This window comes from Verticillium dahliae, genomic scaffold (assembly GCF_000150675.1).
Source record: "Verticillium dahliae VdLs.17 supercont1.2 genomic scaffold, whole genome shotgun sequence".
Classification (NCBI taxonomy): Eukaryota; Fungi; Ascomycota; class Sordariomycetes; order Glomerellales; family Plectosphaerellaceae; genus Verticillium; species Verticillium dahliae.
This window is the reverse complement of record NW_009276916.1, coordinates 174,463-190,784: the sequence shown is the minus strand read 5'-3', so window position 1 is coordinate 190,784 and position 16,322 is coordinate 174,463. Positions and strand designations below refer to the sequence as shown.

General features: G+C 55.3%; 6 protein-coding genes across 6 annotated transcripts; 3 read left to right on the top strand and 3 right to left on the bottom strand.

The window, feature by feature from the left end:
* Positions 1-3,850: 3,850 nt before the first annotated feature.
* On the top strand, positions 3,851-5,260 carry VDAG_00863 (uncharacterized protein; the record flags this gene model as incomplete). Its single annotated transcript, XM_009649749.1, has 1 exon — positions 3,851-5,260. One exon carries the CDS (start codon positions 3,851-3,853, stop codon positions 5,258-5,260), a length of 1,410 nt encoding a protein of 469 aa, XP_009648044.1.
* Positions 5,261-6,103: 843 nt separating this feature from the next.
* VDAG_00862 (26S protease regulatory subunit 6B) lies at positions 6,104-7,819 on the bottom strand. Its single transcript, XM_009649748.1, has 3 exons — positions 7,505-7,819; positions 7,342-7,440; positions 6,104-7,288 (listed from the first exon to the last, which is right to left on the bottom strand). Exons 1-3 carry the CDS (start codon positions 7,699-7,701, stop codon positions 6,319-6,321), a joined length of 1,266 nt encoding a protein of 421 aa, XP_009648043.1. The 5' UTR covers positions 7,702-7,819; the 3' UTR covers positions 6,104-6,318.
* Positions 7,820-8,389: 570 nt separating this feature from the next.
* Positions 8,390-9,437, top strand: VDAG_00861 (uncharacterized protein). Its single transcript, XM_009649747.1, has 4 exons — positions 8,390-8,741; positions 8,826-8,893; positions 8,955-8,997; positions 9,050-9,437. The coding sequence occupies exons 1-4, from the start codon at positions 8,564-8,566 to the stop codon at positions 9,163-9,165; spliced, it is 405 nt and encodes a 134-aa protein (XP_009648042.1). The 5' UTR covers positions 8,390-8,563; the 3' UTR covers positions 9,166-9,437.
* Positions 9,438-11,338: 1,901 nt separating this feature from the next.
* Positions 11,339-12,266, top strand: VDAG_00860 (uncharacterized protein). Its single transcript, XM_009649746.1, has 2 exons — positions 11,339-11,562; positions 11,616-12,266. The coding sequence occupies exons 1-2, from the start codon at positions 11,380-11,382 to the stop codon at positions 12,099-12,101; spliced, it is 669 nt and encodes a 222-aa protein (XP_009648041.1). The 5' UTR covers positions 11,339-11,379; the 3' UTR covers positions 12,102-12,266.
* A 522-nt stretch (positions 12,267-12,788) lies between these two features.
* On the bottom strand, positions 12,789-14,066 carry VDAG_00859 (SEC14 cytosolic factor; the record flags this gene model as incomplete). The annotated part of the gene is made up of 4 exons (XM_009649745.1): positions 12,789-13,466; positions 13,573-13,696; positions 13,757-13,806; positions 13,860-14,066. 4 exons carry the CDS (start codon positions 14,064-14,066, stop codon positions 12,789-12,791), a joined length of 1,059 nt encoding a protein of 352 aa, XP_009648040.1.
* Positions 14,067-14,615: 549 nt separating this feature from the next.
* VDAG_00858 (prefoldin subunit 3) lies at positions 14,616-15,713 on the bottom strand. Its single transcript, XM_009649744.1, has 6 exons — positions 15,646-15,713; positions 15,465-15,590; positions 15,256-15,367; positions 15,102-15,200; positions 14,918-15,043; positions 14,616-14,866 (listed from the first exon to the last, which is right to left on the bottom strand). Exons 1-6 carry the CDS (start codon positions 15,657-15,659, stop codon positions 14,741-14,743), a joined length of 603 nt encoding a protein of 200 aa, XP_009648039.1. The 5' UTR covers positions 15,660-15,713; the 3' UTR covers positions 14,616-14,740.
* Positions 15,714-16,322: the final 609 nt, after the last annotated feature.

Below are 16,322 nucleotides of genomic sequence, written 5' to 3'. Positions count from 1 at the left end.
CGGGCTGGTGGACTGAACCACACCTCCACACCTGTCCTTTCGTCTACCCGAGCAGCCGAGGAACAGTGAGTAGCGCAACTCAGTCTGGATAGTTCGACATGCCGAAATTCCAGGCTGCCTGGTCTAACAGCGTGGCAGATGGTGTTGGTAGGAATCAAGAGGTTTCGTGCGACCTTGCAGAAATGCAGGACCAGTTAAGTAGCCTGACTTCTGTGACATGGGCGTCGTTAGCATGCGCACAAACTGAAGTACTTCCCTTTCCTCATGCCCGAGTGAGGAGCACATATCGGTCTATCAACCTTCTCTAGGAAACGCGCAAAGTGGTACACTTCTTCTCCAGTCACCAATCGCACCGGGTCAGCGAGTGGGCGAGGTTGTCGCATCCATCGAGTTCGAAACGGGGGCCTGACCTGCGGCATCACTTGGCAAGCAAACGGTATCTGGTTCAGTAGTGGAGCCGTGGTGTACAACTAAGCCGTAGTTTTCGAGACGCCATTGCGGGAGACGTTGCTAAGCGTTCCCAGCGACTAAAAGCGGCGCAAGCACAAATTGATGGCGTGCTGGGCTTCGACTGGGGTTCTAGCCCCCTGTACCCAGCCCGGGACAGAGCCCGGGCGCAGGGCGTGCGTGTGCAGGACGAGGAGTGGGTGTGGCTCCCTCGGCGTGGGGACCGCGAAATGGAAGGTTGGAAGCATTCTGGAATGGGTGGACCGACGACCTGCTTGGCGGCACCAGTCAGCGGGCAGGGATAGGGAAACCCCGCGACGATCAGGGGAGGTTTTTTTGGTTGGGATCTCGGGTCACCATCTATGCTCACCTAGGCTCTCCGTGTTCTTGTCCTGCCTGACAACTGACAGAGTAAAAGGCCCATGGACAGGCCTGGCCACAGGGAGGAAGCCCGGGTAGTTGGGTCCTAACGAGTCAATCGTTTAGTGACCGACGCGCGTGCCCTCGGTGCTGAAGCCTAGAGGGCGATGAAGCCATCGTGTGTCACTGAGCATTTTCTCCTGCGGAATAGTATCAAGGTGGACCCTGAAAGAGAAATATCGTTACTAGAAATGTCAGCGACTGGAACAACAAAACAGACAGACGCCCTGGACCCTGACATGTTTGACCGAGCGGACTGAGCCCGCCGTCGCCGGACCCTTCACGGGCTGTCCGGCACCATCGATCTGTGAGCCTAGCAGCGCCCCTAGCAGCGACCCTACAGCTGTCGCTCAACGGGTTATTACGCGATGTAAACCAGTCTCCTACGAGCGGCTTATCGTTCCATGCTGGCTCGCACACTAGCATGCAAGAATCCAGTCATGGTTATTGGCGCCATGTATCGTACAGTACCTGTCCGGTATTGAGACGGGTGTTGGGGGAAGTCTGCTGGGGTGTTGAGGCTGTTTGGGTGCGTGGGCACGACTCGCAAAGCATGCATGGTAGGGCGATGTACATGGTACTGCGTAGGGCGAGGTTTCTTGTGGAGACGGTCCAAGGACATCGGAACGCTTGTGAAAGAAGACAGCGCGGCACCGTTGCTAGTTCGAGTCTGGGCAGGGGGGATTCGGGTTGTTAGGCTCGTGTGCTCAGTTCAGCAGGGAACGAAGTGCGAAGGCTCCCGATGAATCTCAGATGCCTAATAAGCTCATCACAAGCTCATCGCAAGGTGCTGTCACTTCCTTACCTTGGGTAGGTAAGGTACCTAGGCTGCTAGGTAGGTAGTTGGGTGTCTGGCTCCGTTCGCGGGCTGTTCTTGCCATCCAATTCCCCCACGGTCTCGTTTTCGTTGCGTCCCTTTCCGGGGGCAGGAGAGACCCGGCCCCCCTACCTAGTCGCGGAACCAAGTGGAATCGGCCGGGATAGGCCCAGGCAGGTATACACTGTACATGCCTGCCTTGCCTTACCTTACTGGTACTTGTACAGGCCTTGCCTGACCGTAGGGATACACGTCGCTGTCGCTGTCAGTGCTACTGCTAATGCCACTGCCGCTGCCGGGCGCCCCCCTCCACATCATCATCATCACCTGCTTATACTGCACCTGCTGCTCCGCATCCGCATCCACATTCGCATCCACAACCACATGTGCCTGAACCTTAGCTTCCCATTCCCTCCTTCCGTTCTTTGCTGCTTACGAGCCGTGACCTGGGATTACTTTCCCTCTATTGCCCACCCGCGCCTGCTCCCACCAGGAAGGAACAAACAGCACTCGACTTGCCGCAATTGCTCTTCTCCCCTGCCCCTCATTCGTGCCTCTCCTCATCCTCTACCTTACCTTCGCTTCCCCTCCCCATCTCGTGGGTTTGTTCTGTTGCTCCTCCTTCTCCCCCTCCCTTCCTGGGTAACGACCCTCCGACGATCTGCCTCATATATGCTTTGAACCTGGACCCCCTCGTTGACCGTCGACCGTCAACCGTCAACCGTCGTCCGTCGTCTCACCCCGCCCTGCCGCACTGCCGCACCGCCGCCTCGGCGAAACACGAGAGAGAGACCAGACCTTCCAAAAAAAAAACTTACATCCTACACCCAGCATCCACCCATCCGGCACACAAAACACACAAACACAGCTCGCAGGACGCGCCATCTCGCTCACTGGCTGCCCCTCCTCTATATTTGCTTCTTTTTGTGGGCGATCATCAAGCCGCAACACGCCCACCCCTCCGTTCGTTTGATACTTGATTGCCTCGCCTTGTCCGATTGCCCGCCCGACGCCAACCAACAACACCCTGGGCCAGTTCTAGATTCCCGATAAGACAGCATTCCCGTGGCTTCCATACGTCATGACATCGATAGTGAGTCTGAGCCCCCTCCATCATGTCCTCGGTGGCCTTTCGCCGTCAATCTTCCGCATGTGCGTTGTGCGTTATGCGTTGTGCGTCTGCTTCTGCACTTGCCGTCTCCCTGCCTGCCTGCCTCCAACCTCCTGTCGCAATGACAATCTGCGCGCCTGTCATTCGCTTCGCTAGAAACATCCCGAGTCCCCCGCCAATCTCGAACACGCCCGTCCCATATTGATTGGGCTTCTCTACACACCCCCCCCAATGAGGCGCCGCCTCACCGCCTACACCGCTGTTCCCATGTGGCCATCCCGACCAGTGTCTTGAACGGATGGCCACCCAGGGCCCAGTGAACAGGCAGGCATCCAGCCCAAGACAGACAACCAGCCAGACAGGCCAGCGCCTGACGACATGGCCGCCGACCACGTTATCATTTCCCTCCCTGATGGGCGACCGGTCCACACTCAAACGTCTGGGGTCTGCCCGACTCATCCGCAAGGGAACCTCGTCCGGGGATACCACCGTGTACTGCTGGCAACATGTCACTGCGCCCGTGGTACATGCAACCTCCCGGCCCTCTCCTATCCTCTTCCCTGTCAGAACCCAGCACTGGCACCTCCCTTCCCCTACTCCAAACACCCCCCGTCCCGTCATCCCGTCGGAGCATTAAGAGAAGGAGTGTGCAAAGAAGTCGGGTAGGAGCATCGAGACGAGCGAGGGTTAAAAAAAATCCAGACGTTGTTCCAGATGCCCCTGCCGTCGTCTCCTTTGGGCCCTGTTTCTCCGTCATGGCTCTCTGAGTCGGCTCTTGCCTCTGCTCCTCTCCATATCTTCCCTCATCTCCCGCGCGCCCTCTCGATGCTCTAGACGCATCATTCTCTTTCGTCATGCGAGTCCCATCCTTCGAACACACCTTGGCTCTGCCAGGTACTTCCGAAGCAGACACTATGCGCCCGCACCACCAACACCCCCATCACCAAACGCAACACCGAGACGACCGGCAGCCACCCACTCCTCCGCCAGTGCTAACTTCTGGCCTCCAGCTATGTCTAGCTCATTATTGCGACCTTCACGGGCCCACCCCGTTGATGGTCACCGAAGGCCTGCCGGCCCCTTGCTCAACATGCTTTGACGAGGCCGAACTCCAAGACCGACCACCCACGAGCGCCCCTACCTCCGTGCCGAGCTCTGTTGGACAAGCCACCGCAGCCATCGCAGATGCGATGCGCAAGATGAACATGCATGGCCACCGGAACTCTTCTCTCTCCATGTCGGAACAAGAAGCCCAAATATCCCGAGCAGCGCTACTACGCAACGCCTCGTCACCTGCCGCCAATACCTCCTCTCGCCCCTCTGCGTCAGCCATCGAGACCCCGCCTGAAAGCCCGCGTAGAGTATCCGAGCAGCCGGCACCACGTCGCGAATCCAGCAATTTTCGGAGAACATACGACGATAATGTGACGAAACGCGCTGGCCCATGCGAGAATTGCGCCATGACGCTACCACAGAGGCAAGGCCTCAAGGAAGAGAAGGACCCTAAATCTGAACGGGGGCCGACGTTGCGCTCGCGAATCCCTTGGGCCAAGGTGTATACGTCGGAGGACACAGGCACATCACCACCGCCCTCACAAACATCTTCGGCCAGTGACACTGACGGCGAGGGTCAACCTCGGCGGCACACACGCAGAGCGACAGGCTCAACAACCACGCGATCAAGCATGTCCTCGACGAGTCGCAGTCTTCCGAGCCACACCCACTACGTCCACTACACCTCAACCCATGAGCCCCTCATTGCCAATTCCTTCTCAATCGTCCGCGCCTCTTGCCTTCGGGCCCTCTCCTTTGAGACCCTGCCTCGCACTCCGCAATCGGGAAGCAGCGCCAACAGCTCAGCTGTGACCTCTGTTCCCACGCCGCAGTCTCCCAATCCCACCTCACAGCCTTTCGTTACGACCCACAGTGCCGGCGCGGCCGCATCAGGAGGCCCCATCTTCTTCGGCGACCCTCTGGCTGGCTACACGATCGCATACATATTCCGCATCCCTGACGTCCATGCTCGTGGTCACAAGCGCGTTTACGCATTTCTTGCTCTCAGCACTCACCGAGAGCGTCTAATTATGAAGATATTTGGCTTCATTGCGGCCGCTTTCCGCGAGATGGCAGCTTGGATTCAGAAGCTTGCCGAGGCCGAGGCTGAGAAGGCATCCGAAGCTAGCCCTGTCATGGGAGGCGGCGGCTTCTACGGCAACGGCGGCGGCTTTTCCTCAAAAGCTTTACAAGATCGTGGTGATGGCTACGGCGGCCCTGACCGCGCCAGTGGCAGCAGCTTCTTGACCGGAGGAAGCGGCTTTACTCGCCGAATGGGCGGCGGCGGCGGCGCCGTGTCGCTCAAATCGCGTGGCGTGGCAGAGCTTGTCGGCATGCCCGACTTCTTTATCCAATTACACGAGAAGTTTGTGCGGCTTCTGCTTGAGCTCGGCGTCAAGTTGAGCGCCTGAGCACTTGCCATCTGGACCACATGCGTTTGGTCCAGTAAGCTGCACAAAACATGATCGATATTCACGCCACCATACTTGTCTGGCATCTTGGAGCACCACGCGGTTGCTCAATGAAAACTTGGAGCCAACATTATCTTTTCGGACGAAGGACCCCACTGAATAGATAATGTGTAATGCTAATTCGGCTACACCTTAATCTCTTTATATATCAGGCTGTACTCGGGGGTCGGAGCGAGTTGACTGGCGAGCGAAAGAGGGAGATTGATAGCGCGAACGACGATGAACGAGGAACAACCAATAGCGGAGGATATACCCCTCAGCTTACCGAAAACACAAACGATACCCCTGGAGGCCCGTCGATTCCCTTATTCAACGCTGCGTATGAGCTTGTGGCGGGACTGCATCAGCGACGGCGGCGATTTTCTTGTCCCTTGCCTTGGTTTCATACATCTTGTTTGTCCTTTTCTATAGACCCCTTTCTTTTAGGGAAGGTGTTTTCGAGCGTTTCGGCTCAGCGTCTGCCATAGGGTTGACGCTTTTTTTTTTGGAGGGACCTGCACTACTTATGACGGCTACGGACTTGGACGGTTGGAGAGGGAAAACGAAAACAGGGATAGATGGATGAATGGGCGCCCCGCGACGGGCCACGGTTGTTTTCTTGTCAAGCCTTTTTATTTTTTCATGTAAAAACTGGTAGCTGAGTGCAGGAGGCGGGATACACTTAGAATTCACGATTGCGTTTCCATCATATGTTAACGTCATGCAAACATGGCGCAGTGAGAAGATGACTGCTGTGGCCTGAGAAGCACATCACAATGATAGCGTGATTCGTCGGAAGGGGTTGTGGGAAAACGGTGTATTGTACAGCCATCGCAGGCATCCTCGACGCCTGCCCGGTCCGCGATCTATCGAGCCCTCATGCCGTCCCACCCGTGTACGCCTCGAGCCCAAGCCTGCGCTTGAGTCTGTCGTATTACATGGCCAGTCGCCTCGGCCGCGCCCATCAACCAAACACAACCGCGTCCTCCGTCCTCCGTGATCGAGTCGCGACGGCTTGCTTATTTGTAGAAATCAAACTTGTTGTCGTCCGCTGTACCCTTGACCTGGCTGGAGTAGGCGTCCTCGAGATCGCTTTGGATGATGTTATACCTGTTCTTGCGGACGGCGCGCAGGCCGGCCTCCTGCATGATGGCGGCGATGACGGCGCCGCTGAGGGGGTCGTTGCGGACAATGAGGGAATCGAGGTCGACCTCGGGCGCGAGGCTCATCTTGGAGGCAATTGTGGAGAAGATGAGACGGCGCTCGCGACGGTCGCGCAGCGAAGGGAACTCAATCTTGCGATCGAGACGACCGGGACGCAGCAGGGCGGGGTCGAGCGTGTCGGCGCGGTTCGTGGCCATGATGACCTTGACGTTGGCGGTCTGGTCGAAGCCGTCCATCTGGTTGAGGAGCTCGAGAAGAATACGCTGGACTTCGCGGTCGGCACCGGTTTGGGCGTCGAAACGCTTTGTCGCGATGGCGTCGATCTCGTCGATGAAGATGATTGCTGGGGCGTTCTCGCGCGCCATGCGGAAGACGTCGCGGACCATGCGCGGACCTTCACCGAGGTACTTCTGCACAAACTCGGAGCCGACGACACGGATGAAGTTGGCGGTTGTAGAGTTGGCGACGGCCTTGACCAGCATTGTCTTGCCGGTACCGGGAGGCCCGTACAGCAGGACACCACGAGGGGGGTCGATACCAATCTGCTTGTAGAGGTCGAAGTGCGTCAGAGGAAGTTCGACAGCCTCACGAATCTCCTGTTTCTGCATGTCGAGACCACCAACATCGGCGTACGTCACGTCAGGCTTCTCATCCGATCCAAGCATGGCAATGGAGGAGTCGGCCTCGGGGGGCAGGATGTCGACAAGAGCATTGGAGTGACGGTGTAGGGCAACGGAGGAGGATGGCTTGAGCTTCTCGCGATCGAGGGTCGAGAGTATGCGCACGACATAGTTGCTGCCTGTGGAGGATTGCACGATGCCAGTGCTGGAGAGGTCAGCTTGACGTTTTTGACGTTTGGACTGGGAACTGTTGCCTACTTCTGATCGATAGCCTCCATAAACTGGCCAATGACCAGCGGTACACTCTGAATGCGCTTGATCTCCTCCTGGGCTCGCACAAGCTCCCTTTTCAAACTCCTGGATCGGGTCGTTAGTCACAGTCGGTGAGAGCTAGGTTGCCCTTCTCAAGGTAACGACGAACCTCTGCTCATCCTTGATGTATTCTTCTTGCAGCTGGATATACTCCAGTTGCCTCTGAAGCTTCTTTAACGCGGCATAGTCGTCTCCGCCCTCGGCCGTCAAGCCCTCGAAGTTATCGATGCTTGGAATTGTTGAAGGCGCGGTCCTCTTGTGGGGAGGGATGTGGTTTGCTGGGTTCTCCACAAGGACGTCGCCCATCTTGACGGTTGTGTTGTTTGTCGTGAAGAGATGAGCTTGTTTCGATTGATGCGCTACGAGATAAGAATCCGTTGGGTCGGGGCGCGGGAACGGGGGGTGGTGAATGATGGATGGCGGCGAGGTTGATGCTTCGACGAGCTTCGTTGCTGTCTGGCTTGACTGCTCCTGTAGGCGTCAACGGGAGACGCAGCCGCCTCCCAAGCCTGCAGGCTTAGTCAGAAGTCGTGCACGTCTCGGTGGAGGCATCGTGTGTAGTCACGTGACTTTGTTCACCTCGGTGAGTCTGGTGCTGCGTGATTGACGACAGGCTCCAACCCCAGCATGGCAGGTAGCCTCACTTTCCGATTGGCCATCAATCGTCTAAAGCGGGACAGTATCCACTGTTATCTCAGCTAACCACTCGGTAGGCTGCAGCTCTAACATGCTTCCCCCACTCCGACATCATCCCACCTGTCCACCTGGACTGATACGGCGTGGGCGTGATTCACATCGGTCAGGCATGTCCAGTTAGAGCTTCGTCCAGTGCTACCTGCCGGTCCGGCGTCCACCTGCCGCCTGAGAGCCTTCCTGCCTTCCTGCCTTCCCATGCTGCCTTCCAACCCAACCTGTCCGTGACCGCACTGTACGACTACCACACTTTCGTCTTCTCGCCCCGACTGTTCCCACTTCGTGATTCCTTCTCTCTTGCAACCTTCAAAGTGTCCTGCGACTAAGAAGCACTCCTCCTCTTGTTACCCCTCGTCGTCGTCCCTCACCTCCTATCATCTCCTGCGACTGTCTGTCTGGGGAGTTTGGCGTCAACTTTCTGATTGCTTATCTTCCCGCCATAAACTACGCTGCCGGCCTTTGCTGCCATCTCACCATGTCGGCCTCGATTGCCATTCCCATGACGCCCACGTCGGGTGCCGCCTATAGGGGCAGCCAGACTTCCAAGGCCGCAGCCAGCTCGTCGTCCTCGTACTCCAGCTCGCCTCAGACGACCCCCTCACCGACGGTCCAGAAGCAGAACATGTTCCACGGCCGTCGCCCCAGCCTTCTGAGTACGCTCCTACTCGGCCCATCCAGAAGTCCGAGCCTTCGACAGCTTGGACGCTTCGGGTGCCAGATCGCTAACACGTCTCTAGGCACCGCCATCTCCAAGCAAGAGTGCACTGTTATCAACATCGGCGACCCTGATGGCCCTCCCCGTCTGGTAAGTCATGTAGTAATGCACAAGTCGACCAGACCTTCCCCCTTGCTGACACTCTCCATAGCTCTCTTACTTGTCTTCAAGTCAAGGATATCTTTGGAATCCAGGTATGAAGGATACTTGGTGAATGCGCGACAGCTTACTGACAATCCGCCACAGAGATCTTCCTCCCACCCTATGTCGACTGCGATTACGAGCCGATTGAGAACCGACGAGACCCTGTCCACGATATTGTACTCACAGATGAGGAGTCCAAGAGCATGCTCCCGCAATGATCCTTGGCCAACAACTATGATTCATGCACGCGGCGTATCTACTTCCGGCCATCAACGATGTCCTTGCTTTGGGTGTTCGGGCTGAGGATTCAAACATGGAGTTACTAATAAGGATGGAAGGGCACTAGGGGCGTTGGTCTTCGGTTTTGTTGTTTTATTCTATGCAATGCACCGGGTCCTCTGGAAAGGGCGTTTTTGGTGTTTTCTACTTCTATTAAATACGATCGGATCGGGTTGCAGTACCGTAGTCGAACACACTACTCATCGTCACCACCCCACGGGTCGTGAAATGGTTCCAAGACAAGATGATCGCCTGTGGATCCATGCGCCAGCTGACAGCCTGCTCAAGCCCCCTGACGGGGGGGACCTTTGATGCAACGTTGAAAGCCCACCACCAGCTCACGGATTCAGCAGCCCAACGAGAATGAGTACTTGTAGCCAACATGCGACGCTAGCTTGCATGGAGAAACAACTCACAGAGATGCGATGAAACATAGTTGGACCCTGATCGTGGTAGCCACCGAGCCATCCTCTGACGCCCAGCAGTGACTGGACTTGGGACCAGGCGGCCCCAGCGGCACCCACGCCCAACAAAGCCAGTGGATGAGGCCACTAACGGGGCAGCTTAGCTGTCAGCTCGGCTCCACTCTCTCCGCATCAGGGTGTCCTCTCAGGGTTCCACTTGCGCCCCCTGGAACCCGCGGCATCTGTCATGTCATCCCACTTCACGTTGGCACACGTTGACCTTGAGGAACAGAGCCATGCGGTCCTCCAACGCAACGCTAAATATATGCCAAAACAGCTGCACTACATGAATGTGTAATTGCTTGTAGATCCCCGTTGAAACATTCTCAAATGACTTGTTGCCAAAGATGGAGTCGGGCCGTTCTGTTGGGAGGATCGCTGTGGATGATACGTTTCCCTGTCTTTGGCGTTCGAGACCCCAGGACATGGTGGGCTGTGGAGGTTCTTTTGCTAGTTGATGCAGGCTCGTATAGACTTCTTCGTGTCTGTGGGAGGACTCTCGTACCGCTGGATGACCTTGAGGGAGTGCAGGCTATGACAACTAAGGTATGAGGTCGGGGACGGGGTCTTCTCCATTGGACAATCCTGGCAACAGATCTTGATTGTTGATCATCTGGAAGGTAACAAGCCTGTGGGAGGCCCAGGACGGTGACCCGGCTACGAGGGAAGCCCCCTGAGCCCTTGACATGTGCTCGGCTGATGAGGAGGAGAGTAGTCATGCAAGGTGCTCACTCACATTGTCCGAAAAGCGAACCACTGCTCTCAATCTTCGTCTGGGTGGTATGTCCGCCGTCGCCGAGAAAGAGAGAGGTGGGGCTTGGACCAACTCACTCTCAGAATGCACAACAGCTGTTCGAGGCTCCCGAGCACTTCCAATTACGACTGCCGATAGCCTCAGGACTCACCACCAAGCATATGTTGCCATTAAGCATTCGGCCACGACAATGCTTGAAATTGAAATGGCAGGTCACTGTTATGACGGTACAGTCGGCTACAAAGTGGAGCGTTCAAGTGACCATTGCAGAGTCACTAGTAATTAGCACGGAGGTTTAGGAGACGGACAGGCTTTCACTGGCGCATGCGATTCTGGACGTCCAGCCCCCCCAGAGTTGCTTTCTTGGGTAGTAGGTACCTAGGCCAGGGTCTCACCGTACAGTGTCTGATTCGACCGCGGGTCCGGCCGTATGCAGGTCCGCCCCCGCACATCTATAGTGCAAGGCGTCCTTAGTGGACGGGGCGTGCTCATCGGTTTGGGCGGCCATACGCCCGGCTGAGCTGGGACCGACAATCCCGTTCCGTGAGGCTGTCAAGGGAGAAATATTCCAGTTGCCGCTCTACAGTGCGATGGGCACCCGATGCGTCTTTTCGGGGTCGGACATCGTTGTGGTTGAGCTTGTTGCGTCATGGCAGCTGTCTATTGTCTGACGTCTTGTGAAGGTGCAATGCGGACTGTCACTGACGTAGAGTGAGTTCCACTTGGGGAATTCCGATGTCGGTACTTTTGCTTTCGGTTAGCGCGCATTTTTCACACCGACCGACTGATAAGATAAGATGAGGGACCGGAAATGTGGGTCTGGGGAAGTCGCGATCCGCTCTACCTGTGCGCGTTGGTAAACACGAAACAACAAGCTGAAGAAGGTAGCCCGGCATCGCATTGTCACAATATCGAGGCCATACACACATACTCCCATGGACTCGGAATCCACAGAGCAGAGGCGGATAGAGCTACAGGCTCCGGAAGACCTCGCCTATCTCCTCTCCAACGTGAGGCGCGCGGCGCAAGATCACCTCAACGATGCGTTCCCACCTATGGAAGGCAACGCTGGCGATGAGGACGAGCTGAGGATACAGATAGAAAAGCATGTCAATGAGGTAAGTTCCTATAGTGTCCTTTTGATACCCATGTTCTGTTCTGACTTCTGCAGTATATCACAAAAACCTTTACTCACGCCGCGCCGAACCTCTCCCTAAACGGGCTCCCCGCTGAGCCAAAAGTCTTCCTCGCTCCCGACGCCGACGCACAAACAGCGCTAGAGCCGCAAGTCGAATACGAACCCTGGGATGCGCGTCTGCGTCAAAAGGTCGAGGATCTGGCACGCCAGGAAGAGGAACTGCTGAATGAAATTGCGGCGCTGAAGAAAACCGTACCGTCAGATGTGGCGGGAGAGCAGACAAGACGATTAAAAGAGGCGCGAACGCGGGATGAAGAAGAACTGGCAGAGCGGAAACGTCAAGCCGACCTGGAAAGCGCAGAGCTCGATGTCGGAGTGCTCGAGAGGCAGGATGGAGTCGAAAGCGCGCATCGAAACGCCATTGAAGGGCTGGGAAAGGTGAAAAGAGAGATGCCGAGTACCGTGGCAAAAATGGAGAGGGCGAGGGTGGCAGGCGAGTATGTTGTTACGGGGAGATGACCATGGCAACCTGCCTCCGAGCCAGCTCGGGCTGCATAGTTTGGGTTGGCTTCGGCGGTTGAGTTGAGCTGTTTCAGAGACACTCACGATTAATGAATTTATGGATGTGAATCCGATGAAGTAGCATGTACCTGCTTCATGAACCACCATCCGTCCTCGGAAACGAAGAACTATATTTCATGTTGTTGATACTGTGTTTCGGCCACTCTAGCAAGTTTGCCATCCTGATCTTCCGTACAGGTCCATCAACTGCAATGCCCCCTCGAGTACTTTGACCAGCTGCATCTGCGGTCACTCAATAGCAAATCAGCCAGGCGCAGCTTCCGTATTTACTTCAGACATCGGACTGTGGCTAAGCATACATTTTTTAACGGGGTCTTCAAATCCAGTTGAGACGAAGCGGTGGGCTTTGAATGCCTGGGAACTCGTTTGATGTGTCTACTCTGTGGCTACCATGTTTCGAAGGAGTATCCATCAAGTGTATAACATCAGAAGCCATACAGGGCGAAAGGGAATGAGCCCCCCAATATTCTATCCTTTGTCAGTGTTGAACTCAAAAGTCATTCCACCTTAACTGTTTTTCCATCTCGTACTTCATTGTTTCGAAGCACCACTATCATACCGCTATCACCACAACCACCCCCTTCAACACCGACGCTAGCAAACAACACATGTGACTGAACGATCTTAAGCCGTGGCCTTGGCAGGAGCGCCCACGTCGGCGGTACCGGCAGGAGCGCCCGCGTCGGCGGTACCGGCGGGGGCTGCGCCGGCGGCACCGGTGGGAGCAGTGACTATCTCGCTGCCCTCGTTGACAATGACATGGGGATCCTTCGAGGTGCCCTTGAGGGCCGCGAGAGCCTGCTGCTTAGCCTCTGGCGTGTCCCACCAAGCCCTGTTCTTCCACTGAGGTTCCTGCCAAGGACCAGCATTGCTGTTCTGGCAGCCTTCGGCGCACTTGCACTTGCCACCAAACTCGACTGGGAGGTTCTCGGCAGGAATTTGCTTGAGGAGCTCCTTGGCGTATCCACCACCGAGAATGTCGATCTTGTTGACGGTAACAGGGTCAAGCCAGCCCTTGACGACACTCCAGACAACCGAGAAGGTCCAAGGTGCGTTGATGATGTACAGCTTTCCCAGACGCTCGGGGTAGTAGTTCTGCGAGATCACAGATGCCTGCTTGACGTAGCCATAAACCTGGGAAGCGTTGCCAATGCTAACACCTTTGAGGTCCATGATGGTGCAGCAGGTCTCGACGAGAGTTCCCTGGACGACGGAGCAGGCTGGGAAACGAGGGTCGGCGCACTTCTCGTATTCGACGGCGAGGTTATCCAGCATGCGCTCGTCGGTCGTGATGGTGCGCATCTCAGTGAGGTTGATCTTGCCAAGCTGTTCGATATATACGGGTCGGCCGTCCTAAAACCTTAGACTTAGCAAGTAATGGCATCATTATTAGGATTCTTCGTCTTACAACGTCGGTTTTATGGTAGTACTGGGGGTAGAACTTGAGCATCTGCTCCCTCTCCTTGTACTCCCAAGTAGGAACAAGAGCGTCCAGATGAACCTCCTTGCGCCACTTGTCAAACTCGACGAACCTGCGCGGGATGTCAGGTCCGTAACAAGTGATTTCCTAAGTCTCAATAAAAACAACTTACATGGCCTTGGAGGCGTTGACGTCAAACTTGCGAGCTCTGAGGAAGCGCAGCTACGGCCCAAGTCAGCAGCGAGTCCAAGTTTGCTAGGTTCAAATGTCCATACCAGAGTCAAAGTGTCGAGGCGTTGCGTGACGCCTTCAGACTCTAGCATCATGCGAAGTTGATGTATCTGAGCCTTCTGTGCCTCCGTGCAGTGCCCCGGGTGACCATCTTGGGCTTTGGCAGCTTTCGTGGGGTAATCGAAGTTGTCGTATTTCGGGTCAAGCTCGGGAGCAACAAGCTCAGGGGCCACCTGTGTCTGGGCTGCCATTTTGTTGCGACTTGTGTAGTGGACGAAGACAGCGCTACGAGATATTGATGCGAGTTCGCGTGTTTGGAACGCGATGATGACAAGGGTATGTGAGGTGTAGGCTTCTACGGAAGGAGAAAAGCGAGCAGAGGTGTAGACGGCGGTCACCGTCGAGTTAGGAGATGCCCCACCCCGCCACGCCTCCACCACTGACGACGGATGACAGGAACCCCGCGAGCCTCCTTACGTAACCCAAGGTAGGTAGGTACCACAGGGGTTCATTTCCCACCCGTCAACATGTGGGGATGACGCCAACGGTGTTTAAGATACGTCAGCTGGTTGCTAACACGAAATTCTATGCCCATGGCCTTTGGGTATGACTGTCATTAGTCTTCGAGGTAAACTGGTGCGTGGAGATGAGGAACATCATGAGTGGCGGAATTCGTGTCACTATTAACTCTTGATGAGCTCGGGGTATCTTCAGATGCGACGACGTTCCGGCTAGTATGGAGGCATCATTAGCGACAGGATTCCGAGTTGCTTGTCTCGGCGCTTGTATGTATGCCTGATTCGGGAGGCGCAGATGGATGCGCGACTTTCCCAACTGTCGGGACGAAGCGATTATAATCGTTCGAGAGGGATGAAGCCACAGACGCAAGAATGGCTCAAGATTCTGCGGCCAAATTTCGAGCATCTTAGCCGTCAGGCTCCTCATTTTCCTGTTTCGTTTCCTTTCCTGACTCATTTTCATCGTTTCCCTTGTCTTTCCTCTTCTGCACGACTTCCCAATTGTATACCCGCGCGATGGCAACTTCCATAGTCTGTCAGATAAATCAGCAAAGGCAACTCTTGGGAAGTATCGGCTGGCGCACGGTAATCTGTTCTCGGAGAAAGTCAAGATCCTCTTCGCAATTCGATAAACTCAACTTTGCTGTTGAGAGCTTTGATTCCAGTAACGCCTCAGCTTCGTCAATTTGATACGCAAGCATGACATTGGCCTGGGCCACAGGTTAGCCACGTAACGGTTCCCTCTCTCTTGAAACTCCGTGGACTCACGCCTAGCCATATATAAACTTCTTCGGTGGCAGGGATCTTTGCTTTCGCATAAAGAGTGTCGTTCAGCTCGAAAGTTGTTTCGACCGGCTCGGAGTCATTCTGAGGCCAGTCAATCCCAGGGATCCCCTGCGGTAGAATTAAAGGTCCTGCGTACCTTCTTCAGCTTCAGAAATCGCACAGAGTCCAGTGTCTTCTGTATATCAGGTATTTTGTCGTTCAAGCCACCCATGCGCTTCTGAAGATTGAGCTCCATGAATTGATATTTGCTGCAAGAACCACTTCGTTATTACGTCGAAAAGGCGATATAATTGCTTCTTGCCATGTGTTCACGGGTAGCTCTGGTTGGAAAATGGTTCGACGTACGAGATCATCTCCTGGAAGTTTCGCAATGTAGGCTCGACATCAGCGCGCGTGGATACATAATCTTCAACTTTGTCCACGAATGGGGCTGTCGGGATGCCCCTAGGATTGCTCGGTGTCGCGTCCTTCCTATGAATAAAATACCGTGTCAGTCGTAGAAAGATACAAGTTCGGTATGACTTACGTTACTTCTGCCATGTTTGCTGGCTTGAGTCGCAATGGCAGACGGTGCGCTTGAGGCTAGTCAGCTACGAAATCGCAAAGAAACGCCTGGACGATTTGGGGGTCGCCCATGATGGAGGGGCTCTGGGTCCTCGGTGAGAATTGACCGGGAGAGCTGTGGTCTCGGTGAAGGCGAGTCAGCTGACTAATCATGCGCTCATTCAGCACGGTCACGTGAGTAACGTTCTTCCCCGATCTGGTGCATTCACGGAGTCAGTTTTCAAAGAGTCTGCTTTGTGAGCGGGTTCGAAGAAGTAGATGAGCGGTTGTCGAGAAACTGGCAGTATTGCTCCCGCGATGTGATAGCTCGGATTGTCCAGCCAGTATGAACACATGTAAGCTAGCATGCATCACACGTCGATAGAATGTCACCTCGGCGGTATTGTACTACGCCTTTCAGTATACCTAGGTACCTAAGTAAGGTACCTAGCAGAAAACCCGAAACGTAGAGGTTTCTCCTAGGAGGTACCCAAACGTCTTGTCTTTGACAGTCTCTAGCACCACACTGTCCCCTGGTCGACAAACATAGGTGTATTTCCGACGTACACCAGTCGCTGAACCTCATCTACTATCACATTGGTCCAATCTGGCTGCAAGCGCCCTGGTCTACATGCAAGCTGCGCATCGCTTGTCGCCTTC